The sequence below is a fragment of the Phascolarctos cinereus genome, unplaced genomic scaffold (genome assembly GCF_003287225.1).
Source record: "Phascolarctos cinereus isolate Bilbo 61053 unplaced genomic scaffold, phaCin_HiC Scaffold_1;HRSCAF=81, whole genome shotgun sequence".
Lineage (NCBI taxonomy): Eukaryota > Metazoa > Chordata > Mammalia > Diprotodontia > Phascolarctidae > Phascolarctos > Phascolarctos cinereus.
The window spans coordinates 145,376,981-145,394,914 of record NW_027555514.1 but is presented as its reverse complement, the minus strand read 5'-3'; the positions used below and the strand labels follow the sequence as shown (position 1 = coordinate 145,394,914).

General features: G+C 37.5%; 1 protein-coding gene across 2 annotated transcripts in view; it reads right to left on the bottom strand.

Moving 5' to 3' along the window:
* Window positions 1–17,046, bottom strand: part of DNAJC2 (DnaJ heat shock protein family (Hsp40) member C2) — a 32,990-nt gene extending 15,944 nt beyond the window's left edge. For both annotated transcript variants that reach the window (XM_020984530.2, XM_078154517.1), the window contains exons 1-7: window positions 16,842–17,046; window positions 14,698–14,888; window positions 13,016–13,091; window positions 6,680–6,778; window positions 5,635–5,776; window positions 3,893–3,973; window positions 2,801–2,866 (exon numbers count right to left, since the gene is read on the bottom strand). In XM_020984530.2, coding sequence (XP_020840189.1) covers window positions 2,801–2,866; window positions 3,893–3,973; window positions 5,635–5,776; window positions 6,680–6,778; window positions 13,016–13,091; window positions 14,698–14,888; window positions 16,842–16,905 — 719 coding nt within the window. In that variant the 5' untranslated portion in view covers window positions 16,906–17,046. The remainder of the gene's footprint in view (window positions 1–2,800; window positions 2,867–3,892; window positions 3,974–5,634; window positions 5,777–6,679; window positions 6,779–13,015; window positions 13,092–14,697; window positions 14,889–16,841) is intronic.
* Between the last annotated feature and the right edge of the window lie 888 nt (window positions 17,047–17,934).

Sequence of the window (17,934 nt, the reverse complement as noted above, 5' to 3'; positions counted from 1 at the left end):
CCTGCTTTATGCAAATTGCCTAGTCACATCTTTTGACCTTTTTTTTTTTAGGGAAACTTGCTACAAAGTTGGTTTTGTTTTGGTTTTTTTGTCCAATTACCTGTTTCCCTGCATTGGTTTGTTTGTGCAAACCCTTTTAAATTTCATATAATAAAAACTGTTCAGCTTCTCTTCTGTAATCTTCTCTGTATCTTGTTTGGCCATGAACTGTTCCCCTATCCATAGACTTTCAGGTAATTTCTTCCTTGCTCCTCTAGTGTTGATAATGTTACCCTTTATATCTTATTCATTTAGTGTTTATACGGTATGAGATGTTGGTTTATACCTATTTTCTGTAAGACTTATCCCAACAGCTAAGCAGCAGCTAATGTTTATACAGCACTTAACTACATGTCAGGCACTGTACTAAGCACTTGACAATTATCTCAATCGATCCTCACAACAATCCTGGGGAGGTAGGTGCTATTATTATAATACCCATTTGATAGATGAGTAAACTGAATTAAGTGATTTGCCCAGAGTCACAAAGCTATTAAGTGTTTGAAGCCACATATGAACTCACATCTTTCTGACTCCAGACTCAACACTCTATCCACTGAGCAACCCTAAGCTGAGAACTGGGTTTAACAAACACAGCATTGTCTTCATTTGCTTATTTATACTGTATACTTACTCAGTTACAATAATCAACCTCTCTATTTTTTAGCCAGTACCAAATCATTTTTATGATTACTCCTTTGTAATATAGCTTAGCTTACTGCTAAGTTCTCTTCTTTCCTTTTTGTTTTCATTATTTCCCTCGAGAATGTTGACTTTGACCTTTTACTCTTCCACAAGAATTTCATTATTTTTTCTAGCTTGATAAAATAATCATTTCATAGTGTGACTGTTAAGGCACTGAATAATTAAATTAAGTAGACTGTCATTTAAAAAATATTGGTAAAGCCTACCTATGAACAATTAACATTTCTCCAAATGTTTAGTTCTGTCTTTACTTCTATGAAAAATGTTTTACAATTCCATTCTTATGGTTCCTCTACATGTTTTGGTAGGTAGGCTCCCAAGTATTTCATCAATTCTGTAGTTATTTTGAACAGAATTTTTTTTTCTATTTCTTCCTGCTAGGTTTTGTTAGTAATATACAGAAAGGCTAATAATTTATGTGGCTTTGTTTCATATCCTGAAACTTTGCTGACTATATTGTTTCAATTAAATTTTAGCTGATTCTTTTAAGTTTTTCTAGCTACTAGACCATCATAGCATATGCAAAAACTGAGTTTTGTTTCCACTTTTTTTATTCCCTCTTATTTTTTTCTTGTCTTATTGTGATTGCTCAGATATAATCAAGTTATCTTTGGATCTTGTTGCTACGACCCGCTTTTTCCTGTTGTTTGGCTCAGTTCTGTGCTGAGAGGACTTTAGTGGGTAAAACCTTTGCAAAAATTTTCTGGATAGAGAAGACCTAATTGCACAGGTGACTCTATCCATTTCTGTCATTCCATGGCTATTAAAAAAAAACACAAAAACAAAAACCAAACCCGTAACACTGATGATTGCCTCTGGGGCAAGAACTTTGTAGGGTTTTTTCACTTTACTCCCTCCAAGGACCAAAGATCACCACTTCTAGAACTCTTACCCTGGCCCCACTGTCCTGATTGGCAAGTATATCATGTCACCCACTCTATCTGGCCACTTGCCAATTCCAGACACTTTACCACCCACCTAATTATCTCACCAGCCACTTGGATGCCACGTATACTATCTGCTGTACCTGCTTCCTTTAATCCTCTTTCTGGTTCTGGAACCATAATCATTACTGACATTGCCACTGGAAAGTGTGTATCAATCTCTATTTCTGTATGGATCTACTTGCCATCTCTTACTTTCCCAACCAAATATTCCTCCCTGGTTACCACTCCCTTTTATGTGCTGTCTCTTCCAGTTAGAAAGTAAACTCCTTTCGAACAGAAACTGTTTGTGTTTTGTATTTGTATCCCCAGTGTTTAGCACAATGCTTACTTAAATAGATGCTCAGTCATTCATTTATTCCTCCATCCCTAACAGAAAATGAGGTTTAGCAAATTCCCATTCAGAGTAAATTTACATGGTAAATGGTAAGTGGTTTTTTGCTCTTGTTCAGTCTTTTTTTCAGTCATGTCCAACTCTTCTTGACCCTATTTGGGCTTTTCTTGGCAAAGATACCGGAAGCAGGTTGCCATTTCCTTCTCCAGTTCATTAAGTGTCTGGGGTAAGATTTGAACTCAGGAAGGTGAGTCTTCCTGATGCAAGGCTCAGTACTCTATCCCTACTAAGACACCTAGTTGGTAAGTGGCACAGAGTTCTTAACTGCTATTAATGTTATAGGACCTCAGAGGGCATACTGATTTTATTAAAGACAGTAGATGACTGTAAGAGAAATCCCTACATAAGGATATTGGCATTGTCCTGCTATCAATGGTACACTAAGATCTCCATGCTCCAGGGACATTTATCCTTAGGTCTAGATTTAGGGCTTTTACTTCCTAATTGGAATATATCCTATTTTATATGTGTAAGTACCTTCTACCCATTAAGTCTATATGATATAATTTGGAAACATCTAAAAGGTATGGAGGTGTGCCACCACCTCATAAACAGAACTGTTACTATCTGATGAGTAATATTAACTTATGAAGATTTCCTCATTGTGAAAGAAAGCTTAAGAATGTTTTATAACTTTCAAGATACCCAAAATTAAATAAATCCTCCCATTTCCAAAAAAGTGAGCTAAACCACTTTACTTGTTAATGACTTTACTTACCATTCTGCTTTTTCTTTTTCTTCTTCATCTAAATAAGAAAACTCTCTCCAAGAATCAAAGTTATACCTGAAATAGAAAATTAATAAACACAAAATTATAGCTATAAATAATTTAAGTTTTTAAGCTGTTACGTGCATAATGATATATACTTTAGTAAAAAGATGAAAATAGTAATTAGATTAATTGGTACCTACTTAATTTTCTGTCAACAAAGAACATCTTTCCTTGTTTTCATTTTAAATAGATTTAGGCATAAAATTTTATTATACCCATTTACTCCCAATTACCACATGTTCTTCAGTTTCTTGAGATTTCTCACAGAATTCTTTTCCACTTAATTGTCCTACTTCCTACCCCTCCTTTGCTGCCTAATTTTTTTTTAACTTTGTGACCAGGTAAAGGCAACCATAACAGGTGATCATTTTCCTAATATATCGTATATTAAGTAAAAACCATTAATTTATAAAAGTGAATTTTATTGTTCCCATGTTATAAGTTCCTTGAAGCCACGGAACACTTTATTATGTTTTGTATTTGTATCTTTTTCCCCTCCCCAAAATGGCATATATAAGTACTTAATAACTGCCTGTTGAATCATTAACTGATAAAAAGACTCCATGCCCATTCATTCTTCTTAGTACTCACTTGAGATTAACCAAGAAAATAAAGTTTTCTGTATTACAAAATTCATCCAGTTTTCATTTTTGTGTATGAACTGGTATATATAAGAATCAGTAAATTATTAATGAAAATTAATAACCTTGTCCTTGATTAGATGGGAACACAAACATGAGAATCTTTTTTTGCCTATTCAATTTGGATTAACCAATACAAAGTTGATGCTTTTCATCACAGTGCTTTTAATAACTAGAGATCTTGCACCAACAGGAAATGGATTGGAATAATTTGTTCAGAAAAGGTTAGACAGCTGAAAGAGAAAACAGCTTCAAGCAAAAAACATTCAATAAATTCTAAATGATGGGCTTCAGTAAGTTTATGATAAAGTTTCTGCAAATCAGTCTCCCCAATCAACATTTTAATTACAATCCTTATAATATGGCAACACTATTTTAAATAAGTGTATTAACTTACCAAAAAGAGTAAAATGCATCTACGTCTTCAAATGATGAATTCATGTCACCAAGTTTAGGAACATTTTTCTTATTTGACCATCTGAAATATTAAAATAAAAAGTAAAGCCAGTCATAAAAGCTGGTATGAAACTTCAATGTCATAATTTGTAACAGGCAACTTTTTAACTATTTATGCCTAAGATGTACCTTCAAAACATAATATGAGTAGTTAGTTTGATATCTTTTCTTACTGTTTTTATAAGACTTGCTAAAAAGCTATGACACTTTTACAGAAGTAGAGTACAGTTCCTAACTTCCCTACCTGTTTGTAAAGTTCACATGCCAGACCCTATACATAAAGTGAGGTTTGAAAGCAAAAGCATGGTTAGTGGTGAACACCATGGAGCAGTGGTACAAGTACAGATGGAGATATTGGAGTAATGATCTTTCTAGTAGTTTGGCTGTCCTCTCCAAAACATGAAGAAGGAAGAAGCAGGCTTTTCTCCCAAACATTTAATCACTTGCTGATGACACGTCAAAAGAGGCAATATGGCAAAATGGGAAGCATACTGAATCTGGAGATACAGGGCCTGGCTTCAAATCTGTCTTATTCTTTACTCCATGGGTGACCTTGAGCAAATTACATCCCTTATAACTTCAATTTCTTCATCTGTTAAGTAAATGGGTTTGGATAAGGTAAACTATTTAGTCCATTTAGCTTTAAACCTACGATCTTATGATGAAGGCCTTTTTATGGCAAGCCTAATGTCTCGTTTAACTTTTTTTTTTAGAATACTCTGTGTTACAGTGAAAATAATAGCTAGTAGATATAGAAATTGAGCTTAGAAATTAGGGAAATCATTGGGAGGTTAGACAAGTAGGTTGAGAGACCAGAAAACCCACCTGAAAGCCCAGATTTAGAAAAATAAAAATTTTCCTACTCTCATACCCTTTGAATTGAAAGGTTTTGACTTATAACTGGAATAATTTGACTAGGTGGTCTCTGAACTAGGTCCCTGCATCTATTAAAGAACTGGTAGCATTTTCCTGGAGTAGAAAAATGACGGTTACCTATCTAAAGTAATTATTACACAAAAATATACCATATACTTTCATTACCTGGTTGTTGAGCCCTGAAAGGACATAAATAGTGATACTAGGTGCCTTAGCTGAGGAATAAGAGGTGGGGAAATAGACTGCACATAAAGCCACATGAGAAAATAACTCTCAAGGGCAGAAAGGTTGAATCATAACAAGGGAAAACACTATGAGGGTTTATACTAGCTAAAAAAAAGTGGATTCAATGAAAGTTTAAAAAATTGTAAAGGTATAAAAATATCTTAAATGTAAACCCACCCTCATCCAGAGAAGCTTTACGGTAATCAGTTGCTCAGAGAAAAGAACAATTGTTTTTCTCAATTAATACTGGGCAAAAGGGAGAAAAAGTGCTAATCAGCAAGAGAATAAAACAGTGGAAAAAAGAGAAAAATTATCACATTATATATGGCATTGTGAAAGTAAGGAAAACATAAGATAGGTTCTAGAATGTGTCAAAATATGGCTGTCATTTTAGGGAATGAAACAACGGAGAAAACTGAGCCTGCTAGATCCTTTTACAAGGGAAGAACAGATATTCTTTTTCTTCTTCCTTGTGCAATAAGGCAAAGTGAAATCATTTTTCAGGAGAAAAAGGAGAAAATATGGAAGACCTCTATATGCATGCAACAGGGCTCTAAGTTCAAAGGTGATGCCGTAGCTCACCTGGAATTCCTTTCAAACACTGGTGAAAACACTTCAAAGAAATTGTCCTTTGCTTCATTTTTAGAAGGAACTGAGTTATCAAAAGTAGGATCTATACTGTTAAATGCTCGTCTTTTCACGGGGTCAGACAACATTTCATAAGCTGAGGAAAAAAAGTTACAAGGTCACAAAACATCACTAGATATGACCTGACTTTACATGTTTCTATGAGGAAAATGCTTACTTTACTGGTGTTAGTAGTATTCAAGTTAAAGTAGGTTTTTATTTTCACAGCACAATAATGGATTGTTGCCTTCTGCTGTAAAGATGATTAAGCAATGGTTTAAATATCCATCTATTAAGCAATAGTTTAAATAACTAAAAAATCAATCTTGGGCAGGGGTAGCAAGTAAGGACCCTTACAATACAGGAATGAAAGAATATAGGGATGACAGAAGTAGGTATGCATTTAAGACTTTTCATTTTGGTCCTAAAAATGTGTTAACTTCATTTTAAATCACACACTTTTTAAGATTAAGGACTATTTGGAAATGGTGATTAATATTATGGAAAAAATATGTTCTTATTTTCCTTAATAAATACATAAATACTCCTATGTTTAATATAAAGTTTCTTGCATGTAAGATTGTATCTAATTATGGGTTATGCAATGCGTTAGAATACAGAATCAATTTCTTACTTTAGTTTAAACTAGTTTATTTAGTTTAAACCAGTTTATTTAACTAGTAAAGCTAGCTTTGAAAAGTATTTATTTTTCCTTTTGACTGAGTTCAGGTGGTAACACAATGTCATATGTTAATTCAGACTATCACTTGAAATGGAATAGAAAACTGGTGGGTCATAATTGTCATCATGAAATAGAAAAAAATCTAAATCAATTCTGCTATTATTAGAAATCATTTTATTTAACTGAAAATGGTTTGTTAATGTTACCCACAGTAAAGTAAAATATACTGCTTACAATATTAAGTAATATCAGCCTAGAAAAAGATCTACATTAATCTATTAAACACTAGAAATTCTACCACTGAAAGTATTTTCTTACCTTTAGTTATGCAAGTAAAGTAGTCATTTTCCCCTTCTGCTATTGGTTCACCTGCTGCTTTTCGTTTGTCTGGATGATGTTTCAAAACCATCGCTTTATCTACCAAATGAATCAGGTCTGGATAAGTTCTGTCACTTAATGTTTTGTATTTGAAAATAAAAGCAAGTTAAAATGATTCATTTCTGGAATCTTAAGGATAATTTTGAATGTCATGACAAACACTTGGTTATGGAATAGATTCCCCCTCTCCCCCATTTAAATGTTACTGTAAACTCCCCATTTAAATGTTACTGTAAACTAAAATCTTCTTGGATGATTTACCATTAGAAGTTAGACAATCTGAATTACCAAAGACTCTGCATCCATAAAAATAAATAGAAACTACACATCTTTCTAACTAGCATGGTACAGAGGAAAGGGCACTGTACTTGGGGCCACAGAACCTGGGTTGAATCTTCCCCATAACATTTATTAGCTGTGCAAACATGAGCAGGTCATCCAACCTCTCAACTACTCATTTTCCTTGTCTGAAAGATACAATATTTACACTACTTACTTCACAGGGCTTTTCCGAAGAAAACTGATTTGCAAACATTAAAGAACTATATAAATGTTAGTTACTATTCATATTTTAAAATAATCTGCATAAGGAAAAAATTCAGCTACCAGAATCTTTTTCTTTCTTTTTTTGTTTAAACTGAATCTGAGATTTCACTAGTATAAGGAATTCCCAGTGAGGAAATTTCCTTGACTAAAGCAGATCAGCAACTGTTCTACTGCCAAAATCCTTAATGCTAACAAACTGCATTGTAAACATAAAGTGAACAATCAAGTTTGTAAATAAACAAGGTTTTTAAAGTAATCCTTATTTTATATGCTTCATTTAACAAAAAAATTAAAAATTATTTCTGCAAACATTGTAACTAATATTTATTGTTTTTAATACTTCATTGGATATGGACAAAGGGCCTGGACTCGGGATTTTACTGTAACTCTCAGATTAGGAAACTTACTCTAACCCATGAAGGTTGTGGCATCTTCAACTTGTAGGCAGACAACCTTCCTAAAGAACTACGAGGTTAAATGACATCTAGGTTTAGATAGTCCTAAAGCAGTAGAGGCAGGGCTTATATCCAGATCTTCCTGGCAATTAGGTTGATTCTCTAGTCACTGTTTCTCCTCATCCAGGTAGTTAGTCAGTCATAATGTTACTTTAGTATTACGTTTGTACTGAGAAAAGAAACAAAGATGCCTCATTCCTGGTCCCCTACAGTGATTCTAACAAGAGAATCAGTCATACAACCAAAAGAGTATAAAGAAATGAAGGAAAGGAAAGGAAATTTCATGAAGGAAGATATTTTATCATCATCATTATTATATTTATATTTTATGAAGGAATATGTAATATCCAGTATGACTGGAAATTAACCGTCAGAATTCGTGATTCAACTATCCTCCAGAACGTAAGTAGGATAACTTTGTGATACATTTTATAGGATACTGCCTTCAATGTTAAATCTTCCTAGGAGAAGTATGGTTTGTACCAATAAATCTACAGTCTGTCAGGTCTCCACTATCCCTATGTTGGCCCTTGACTAGACACAAGTTTCTTTCTACAATTATAAAAAAATACAACAGCAGAGTCAAAACTCTTCTCTGCCTTCTCAGGATACTTTCCAGTTTTAATTTATTTTATATAAAGCACTAATAAAAATAGACACTATATAAACATGAAGATAGTTTATTACATATATGAATTCATCTAATGCATTTATTGCTTATCAAAGAATTAGTTCTCAAAGATACAGGTTTAGATAGCTAAGTCATTTCCAAAAGGGAGGAGGATATTATAGGATAAAAATGTAAAAGTGTCCCTGCATTCCTACAAATCCTGTCAGCTCATCAACTATAAATCTTCCTCATCCCACTGCCACTTCCTAACAATAAGAGAATGGCCCAAAATGTAGCAGCTGAAAAAAGAAAAAGGTTCAAAATATGGTGTTCTATGAGTAAAACACTATTCTCATTTTCTAGTACTATGCTTTAATAGAGGAACAGTTTTATATTTGGTTTTTTATAACCAAATGTTCCTTTCATAGGATTCCAACTATTTTGATGCACACTATGCCTCAAAATTTGAGTTTAAGTTTACTACTGTTAGATAAAAATTAATGTCTGGCTTATATGTCTTTATTCTAATAAATTATATGACACACTGGTTAATATCTATTACCATATGAATTTCATGTTGTAAATTCATGGAATAAGACAAGATGAACAGGCAGACCTAAAACTGCTGAGTGGCATTTATAAAGATCCTTCCAATGTTACCATCTCCACCCTGATCCCAAAAATAACACTGCAGAGAGGCAGCAATGGAAGTAAAGTTTAGAAAAAAGTGTTTTCAAATTTCTTGTCACATACTTTCCAGTGCTTATCATTATAAAATATAACACAGAGTTACACACAATATTTTATGTTCAAAAATCAAACTTTTAAAACCCAAACTGATCTTGGATTAGATTTTTCCACAAAGAGACTGCAATTGACATGTTTTAAAGTCACAGAAGTCACAGTACATACAGTTGACTATGCCAACTACCTAGTCCAGAACAATGCTTCTCAGTACAAGGGCTAAGGACACTGGAGTTTGAAAGCTATATATACCCCTTACTTTCCTTTCTGAGACCACCGCACAGGACCTGTTCAGCCTATCCCTGTGATTCCAATCCTTTCTTTACTTGAACTGTACATAGTCTAGCCCTGACCTCCCAATTCCTATCATGGCATAAGCTCAACTATACATCCATCCAAGTATTTATTGAACATCTATTATGCAAAAGATACTGTACCAAGGACTATGAATGATATAAAGACACAAAGAAATAGTCTGTGTCCTCAAAGACGTTATAATCTAGTAGGTGAAAAATGACCCACATAGAAACAATTATGAGGATTGAGAAATGTAATAAAAGGGGCATCAAGAAATTGATATAGGATTTTAGAGGAAGGAAATACTGCCTCCATTTGGGAGATTTAGAAAAACCTTCATAAAAGAGGTGATATATATTTAAGCAGTTCTTAGAGATGAATAGAAATCCGAATGGTAAAGATGAGGTACAAATATAGTGAGTGGGAAGAGGAAGAGCACAAGTCAAGAAGGGCAAGTAATCCAGACTGAAGTTACAGGTGTCACACACAGAGACACAGGCGCGTGCGCGCGCACACACGCACACACACACACGGAGGTATAGCCTGGGCCAAATTATGAAGGATTTTGAATATCGTGCTAAAGAATTCGGACTTTATTTGGTAGGCAATGGGGAGAAACTGGAGGTCTCTGAGCAAACAATTAGCATGATTAGAAGAACAGTGCCTTAGAGATGGATCTGACATTGCTATGTAAAGACAAGAAACATTAGAGACGCAAAAACTAGTTAGGGGGTTAATGTGATATCTAAGCAAGAGATAATTAGGTACTAAACTAGTATGGCAGTCCTGGGAATGATTTATGTGAAATTTTGGAATTAGATTTTATAGAACTTGATGACTAAATGTGGAACAAGAAAAAACAAAGACAGTGGAACCATTAGGGGAGTCAGAAAAAGGAACAGATTGTGAGGGCATTATAAAGTTTAGGTTTTGCACATGACAAGTTTCAGATAGTATGGGAAATCCAGATGTCCAAACAATTAGAAATGCAAGTGTGGAACTAGAGAGATGATGGGCTAGAGATATAGCAACTGAAATAATAGAAGGCAGATGGCCAAGGCTGAAAATGTTGAAAAAGAAGAATGTTGAGGACAGAATCTTACAGAACAGAAACAAGAAAAGCCAGGGAAAGAAGCAGAGGTGGGAAGAGAGGTAAGAGAATACAGTTTCACAGAAGCCAAGAGAGGAGAGAATATTAAACAGGAAAGTATATCAACAGTGTCAAATGCTGCTGAAATATTGAGTTCAAGGACTAACAAAAGGATAATGATTAGTTGTAAATGATAATCTTTTGGTTTTTTTGGACATGGATCTGACTATCCCTGTGTGTGGCTACAGTAGAATGAAAATATAGGTCATAAGAGAGGACCCCTGTTCTGTCCTCAATTTCTGTCCTTTTCAGCTGACTATATAACCAGTTCAATTATACGCTGTCTGCCACCCTTGAAACTCTTCCCCTTGTCTTACTGCAGCTCATGCCTTGGCAAACCCTATCCCTACCTTCTCTGCTCCTATTCAGGAAGGTTGAACACCCATGGAGAAAGTTACAGTGCTGTGTAGATTGAGTCTAGCCCAATTTCTGTTATCTCAACTGAGCACCAAGCCAGCAATCATTTTATTCTTTCCTGACTGATTACCACTGACCCTTCACAACAGCTGTCCTAAAACTTCTTCTCAAGCCTCCTATATGACTTTCCCTACTACATTTCAACAGAGGGACTTGCCTCTAATTTTGCTGAGAGGCTCTCTGTTCTAAGTACCTTCTTCTTGCCTATTCTGCAAGTCAAAATTTCTCCTTTAACCTCTATTCTCTCCCCTTTTTGTTCCAATCTCTAACAAAGAAGTGGCTCTCCTTCCCAAGACCAACCCATTCAAACTTCTCTACTATTTACTACTATCCTTCTGATCACTTAGGTTTCAATCAGTCACCTTTGACTCCTCATTTCCCCTCACCCTCTCATATCCAATCTGTTACCAATTCTCATAGATTTTACTTCTGTGAGATCTTGTATCCATCTCCTTTTGTCAACAAACATGACGGTTTAGATCTCCATCACCTCTCATCTGAACTTCCACAATAGCCCCTCTTAAATCCATCTTATATTAACTTCCAAAATAATCTTCCTAAAGCACAAGGATGATTATATCTCTCCCTTGCTTGAGAATTTTCAGCAGCTCCCTACTTCCTCTAGGGTGAGAGAGAAACTCATCAGTACATTTAAAGGTTTGCACAATCTGGTTCCAGTCTACCTTTCCAGATTTATTGAATTTACAATGCTCCTCGTCACACTCGGGCCCACTTGCTTCTCCCAGAATTCAGCATTACTTCTCCCTATTTTTGCCAACTATCTCCCATAAATAGCAGATACTCCCTCCTCACCTCTACTTCTTAGACTCTTTCACTTCCTTCAAAGCTCAGCTCAAGTGTTATCCCATAAAGGAAGCTTTTCCCCATGAACTCCTAGCTGCTAAATTGTATTTACTTATTGGTGTGATGCTGTAGCTCCTAGTACAATGTAAGCTTTTCTTAGGGCAGGCACCATTTATCATTTCTTTGTATCCCTCCCCAATGCCTAGCATTAAAATCTCTGAACTGAACTGGAGATTTATCAGCATAAATCTTAGCTCCTCTGACCCAGATTACAAAATTTCCAAAATAGAATATGATAAAATCCTCCCAAGCTGAAGTATGAATTTCTAGTCATTTTCTTCACCTACTACAGTGTTATAATTGGTTGAATTAAGCTTTTATTAATTTTTTTGAGGAGAGATATGGTGAAGTCACAAGATACAGGGAATGGTCTAAGAGGCAGATGTTTAATATAGGAGGAGAGTAACATGTTTAAATGTGGTTAAGGCAACTGAAGTCTGAAATGCTTGGTGAAAATTTCTGCATAATTTTCCTAACCAAATAATTTGAAATATAATGAGGCTTTAATAAAAATAACTCCATTATTGAAAAAAAAGATATGGCAATTTCAAGAATAATGTGACCTAAGTTTGGAGCAAAGCAATAACAACCTAAGAGCACAGTTGCTGCTGTTCAATCACATCTGATTCTTCATGATCCTGTATGGGGTTTTCTTGGCAAAGATACTGGAGTGCTTTGCAATGCCAAACTTTCTCCAGTGGATTATGGCAAACAGAAGGTAAGTGACTTTCCCAGGGTCACACAGATAATAAGTGCCTGAGATCAGATTTGAACTCAAGTTTTCCTGACTCCAGGCCCAGCACTCTATGCACTAAGCCTCCCAAGACAGCACACTGATTCTCACTAAATACAAGCCAAACTCATTACCAAAGAGACCAGAAGCTTAGCTTGCTTCTAAAAGCTGACCATCTTTAAGAATGTTTTTTACATTCAAGAGAAAATTTACCCCACAGTCTGATTTCTTTTATCCTTAATGAACGAAGAAGTAGACAAATGAGAAAATACATATTAATAATCTGTTTTCTGGCTTTGTTGCTCCAAATATACCCTAACCACAAGGTGGTTTTTCCTGGTGTAATTCTACAAAGGCATAGTTAAATCTAGAGCTTTTTCACACCCTTTAAAAAGAATAATTATATTCTTATGTCAGACTTCAAAGCATTCCAAAATAGTAACCAAAATAAAATACTTACGGGCTGCTTTGATTTGTTTCTGAGTAGCCCTATATCTTATATGTCCAAGTCCAAGAACTGCATAATGATCTTGATTCTGAAAAACAAATATAAAAAATTTAAATTCAATAAAAATACACTTCTCATCTCTTGTGTCATGCTAAGTGCACAGCTAACAAAGCCTTCCCCAGGGCATGGCTACGATGAAGTCTGGGACGTGTGAAAGAATAGATGAATAGCTCCTGCCTCTAGGCTTACACCAAGAACAGCAAATACAATCCACTGAGTGGGAGAGTACCTGGGACCTGTTGGCCACAAAAAAACTATCTCCTGGGATCTCTCAAGTAGTAATAATGGCACATAAGATTGAGAACACAATTGTTTCATTTCTTATCTTTGAACATCCAGCATGCAGCACACTGCCTGGCACATTTTAGGAGCTTAGCAAATGCTTATTAATTAATTACTGACAGGCTGCCACCTTTGAGATTCCATGAGCTTGTATAACTAAGGAAAGCAGGTGTCTTTCAATTTACTTAAACTGTGGACCATTTTGTTCAGCTGCTGTACTAACTCCTTAGGCCCCAAGGGTGGTAATGAGACAGATGCTTTTACTAGGAAAAATTTATCCCCAACTCCTCATGGGAGCAGGCTAGTTCTCTAAATAACAGGGCTAAATTGAAGAACACTACCCAATAGCCTGCTTAGACTAGAAGAGGAGTTGGGTTAGGTGTACAGACAATGATGGACAGCAAAAAGGCTAGAGACATCCAAGGGAACAGATAAAGTCAGAATGAATTAAGTAGTCCCTAGGAAAAAAAGGTTTTTTCCACATTAAGAGCCTGAATTTCTCTCTGCTACCAACATATGGAATCCAGAAATTGTTGTAGTGACATAGAAGGCTCCTAGGGTAACTTCTTAGGACAGTCCCTGTGGAATTCCAATGCACTAGCCAGACTCAAAGAAACTGAAGGGCTCCAACAAAGGTGGGGGGGGGGGAGAGTGACCATCTTTCCTCCTTTATCATAGGATCATAGCTTCAAAGGTTGAGACCTAGAAGCCCATGCAGTGCAACCCCCTAATTTTATAGATAAGGAACTGAGGCCCAGTTAAATGGCTTGCCAAGGTTGCATAGGTAGTAAGGAGCAGAGCTAAGATTCAAACCATGTCTTCTTCAAACCTAAGATTCTTTCCTTCTGCATCACAACACCTTCATTGTAGAGATACGGTATATTCTCCTGGAGGCTATGCTTCCTTCTCTGCATATTTTTTCCTTTCTTTCCCCACCTGTCTAGAAAGTTTAGAAACCTAGTATTACACTGAGCTGGAAAAGTTCTCATTTTTAAAAAATATCGGTAATATTGGTAGGCAGTGCTCATGGCCTTTTGTGCAAAAAGGGCTTTTCATAAGGCTACACAATATACTGTTATTTAGAATTATGGGCACATTTCTTTTTTTAATCAACAATAGGAGCACCAATTAGAAACAGTTCTCATGACTCAACCTATATGATGCATTATAAAGCCAGATGAAATAATAACTGTAATTTTAAGAACAAAAAAAAAGGAATCAGGCAGGAAGATCTTAGAATGTTATGATAGCTGGAAAATGCACTTGAACAGCTGAAAACCCTTAGAGAGACTATTTAACAATTTCAAGGAAAATATGACAACATAACTTAAAATGGTATCTATATACAATACCTTCCAATCTTTAGGATCAAGAGTTTTCAGCATAGGAAACTCCTCTAACTGTAATTCTTCATCTTCTGACTCCTCTGATAATTCTTTCTTATCTTCTAGTTCCTGAAAAGAGGCTGAAATATTCCTGTTTCGCCTCTTAATAAATGCTTCATACCATCTTCCCACGGGTTCAACTTGACAGATTACAGACGCTATGATTGAAAAGTATTGAGAAGCTTCAATGTACTTTAGAGTTTAAATTTATTTTAAAATAAAGGATTTACCCAAGAAATAACAAGGTTAAGTAAATGATATATTCATAAATTTCAATTTTTAAAATAATCACTTATGAAAATAGGTGTACTAATCAAGCTACCAGAAGGATTAGTAATACACAATTAATTCCCAGCAAAACACAATTAATAGCCCCATATTCCAAAATCTTTCTGTGCCATGTGCCAACAGTCATGCACTAAACAGCTTCATATCCCAGGTAAGATTTTACTGACTTTCCTAGGAAATTGGGGTGTAGTCAGGAAAATGAGGAGAAATTTGGCAAACTGTTTTTACACCAATAATAGCCAACAATGATTTTTTCTGAGACTAAGGAAAATGATCATTGTGAAATTTATTTAATGGAGGTCAACACAAGGCCTCCTCAAGGGTCATCTGGAAAGATGTTAAACAGTTATTAACATTGTGTACAGGAACCCGTGTTCAAAACACAGGTTACACATTGCTAAAGTGAATGCATTATCAGCATGTTTAAATGTGTTTTCCAAGGTCCTTCTTGAATTAATGGATATTTACCAGGAATTCTTGAGATCTAAGGGTTAAGTTGCTCTAACTCAAGAAAAACTATAATAAAGAAATTTAGGAGAGGAGAATGTAAACTGAACTAAATAAACGATTACTACATGTAAGAAAGTAAATCGTTACTGCTTGATAACAAATAACTAAAAGATAACAGTTTTGTCTCATAAATTACCTCCACAAACTTTGAAGAGAATTGAATACCTGTTCACATTTTACTTGCTTCAGGAATCCAAGCCTCTCACTGCACTATGCCAGAATCAAGCTCAAACACATTCTATCAGCACAACACAGCTAGGGCATTTGAAGCATTATTTCTGACATTTCCTTCTCTTTTAAGATGATCACTTTAGTATGTCAAAAATCTCGGCTTTATCAGATTTTATTTCCTGCTATGCACTGCAACACGTCCAAGTATTTAGCAGATCACCTTCACCAGCTGGTGGGTCCAAAAAAATTAATCTGGCAGCCAACCTTCTAGCAATAAGGCTTTCTTTCCTTCGAGAATACTCCAACCTTTATGGCTAGGTAGGACCTAACAATTTTCGTCCTTTATGGGCAGACCTCAGCACCCCAGGCTCACCACCCCACAGGGAAGAAAGGAGTCTTAGCGAAGATCTTCAATGGAAGGCATGACTGGTCAGCTACGTACCAGAACTCCCATAAACACAACACAACCTGGATAACAGACTTAAGAGTTGTTCCCAAGAACATGTCCCCGTGTAAGCTGGTAGGGGAAGAGGGGCCGTTTCAGGCTTCTGGAAGCTTGCAAACTGAAGTTTCTACAGCAACACGACAACTTCTGAACAACGAACTTTACACAGAAATGACCTCCGCTAAGGGCGCGCCAAAGCCAATCTCGGGAGAAGCCGTGGCGGCCAGGCTGACAGCCACAGGCTTTGGGGGACCCGGGGGCGAGCGAGGCACCGGAGCCGGCCCCCGGGGATGGAGGGACATGGTGAGCCGGGCACGGGGATGGCTTTGTATGGGCGGCCGGAGGCACGTGGGGGGCACGGCCCCGGCTTCTCCCCGCTTTGCGGGGACCTCGGGTCTTCCTCTCCCCGCCAGGATGGGCAGGACGGGGTGCCGGAGGGGCCCGGGGGCATCGCCCGCGCCCCCTTCACGATTCAGCTCCCCGCTCCGGGGGCTCCGCCCGGTCCGAGTTCCCCACGATCCGGCGCTCGCCAGCGGCACCCTTTGGCCCCTCGTGCCTCCAGGCGCCGCCGGGTCACAGGGCGGGGCCAGCGTCCGGCTGGGAGGTCCGGCGGGGCAGAGGGCAGGGACTGGGGAGCACAAGCTGGGGAGCCACAGGAGGGGGAGGGCGGGGGCACCGAGCGGCTCCGGCCACTTACCCGCCGACAGAGCTCGGGTGACGGCGGTCCCCTGGCCGTCCGGCGCCCCGGGCAGCAGCAGCATGATGGCGCTGGTCCGAGCGGCGGTTCCTCTCCCGGGCTGGGGATGCTCGCGGTCCTTCTCCAGCTCCAGCGGGTCCCTCGCGCCTCCGCTTGCTCTCCAGAGCCCAGGAACCGGCGCATGGAGAGAGGCCACAACTGCTTCCGGGCCATTGCCCTCTGGGTGCGACGCTCTCTCCTGTCCCCCATCGTTGTACGTACAGGCACAGTCCGTCCCTGACTCCGGCCCGGCCAGGCACTGAAGCCTCACCGAAGGTTCCCGAAGTCGGAAGGGCAGCGACCGCCTGTTTATTTTCTTTGTAGACTCCCCGCCCGGAGCATTTGTACAAGGAGTCCTAGTTTACAAGCATGTATTAAGCATTTACTTTTCAGAAAGCAGTTTATTGAGCTCTTGGGGTATAAAGGCAGAAAACAAAAGAGAAAACACTATACAACTCTATCCCTGTCCTCAAAGAGTTTACGTTCTAACAGGAGCGCAAATATGCAAATAACTATGTACATAGAAGATTCCCACAACGTTAGGGGAAGGCAATCTTAGAAAGAAGGAAGGGATAGTAAACTTTGGACTGATGAAATTGTAAACTCAACCCTATTATTTTTGGTGCCACTGGTGGGAACACGCTGATTGTTTCCCCTCACTAATCTTTAATTTGTGTTTTTTTGTTTGTTTTTAGGCAATTGGGGTTAAGTGACTTTACCAGGGTCACACAGCTAGTAAGTGTCAAGTGTTTGGTCTGAGGCCGGATTTGACCTCAGGTCCTCCTGACTTCAGGGCTGGTGCTCTATCTACTGCCTGACCTAGCTGCCCTAATCTTTCATTTGTGAACTAGAATTTGTAGCCATGGCAATGGATTCATTTGACAAATATAAAGTAACTACTGTGTGCCAAGGGGTATACAAAAATGAATAAAGAAGAGCTCCCACTCTCATTGAACTCACAGTATAGTAATTATACAGATATCAATTCCTATGAAAATCTCATACATTGCTTGTGATCTCTCCTGAGGTCAGGAAGACTGTCCTAATTCTATAC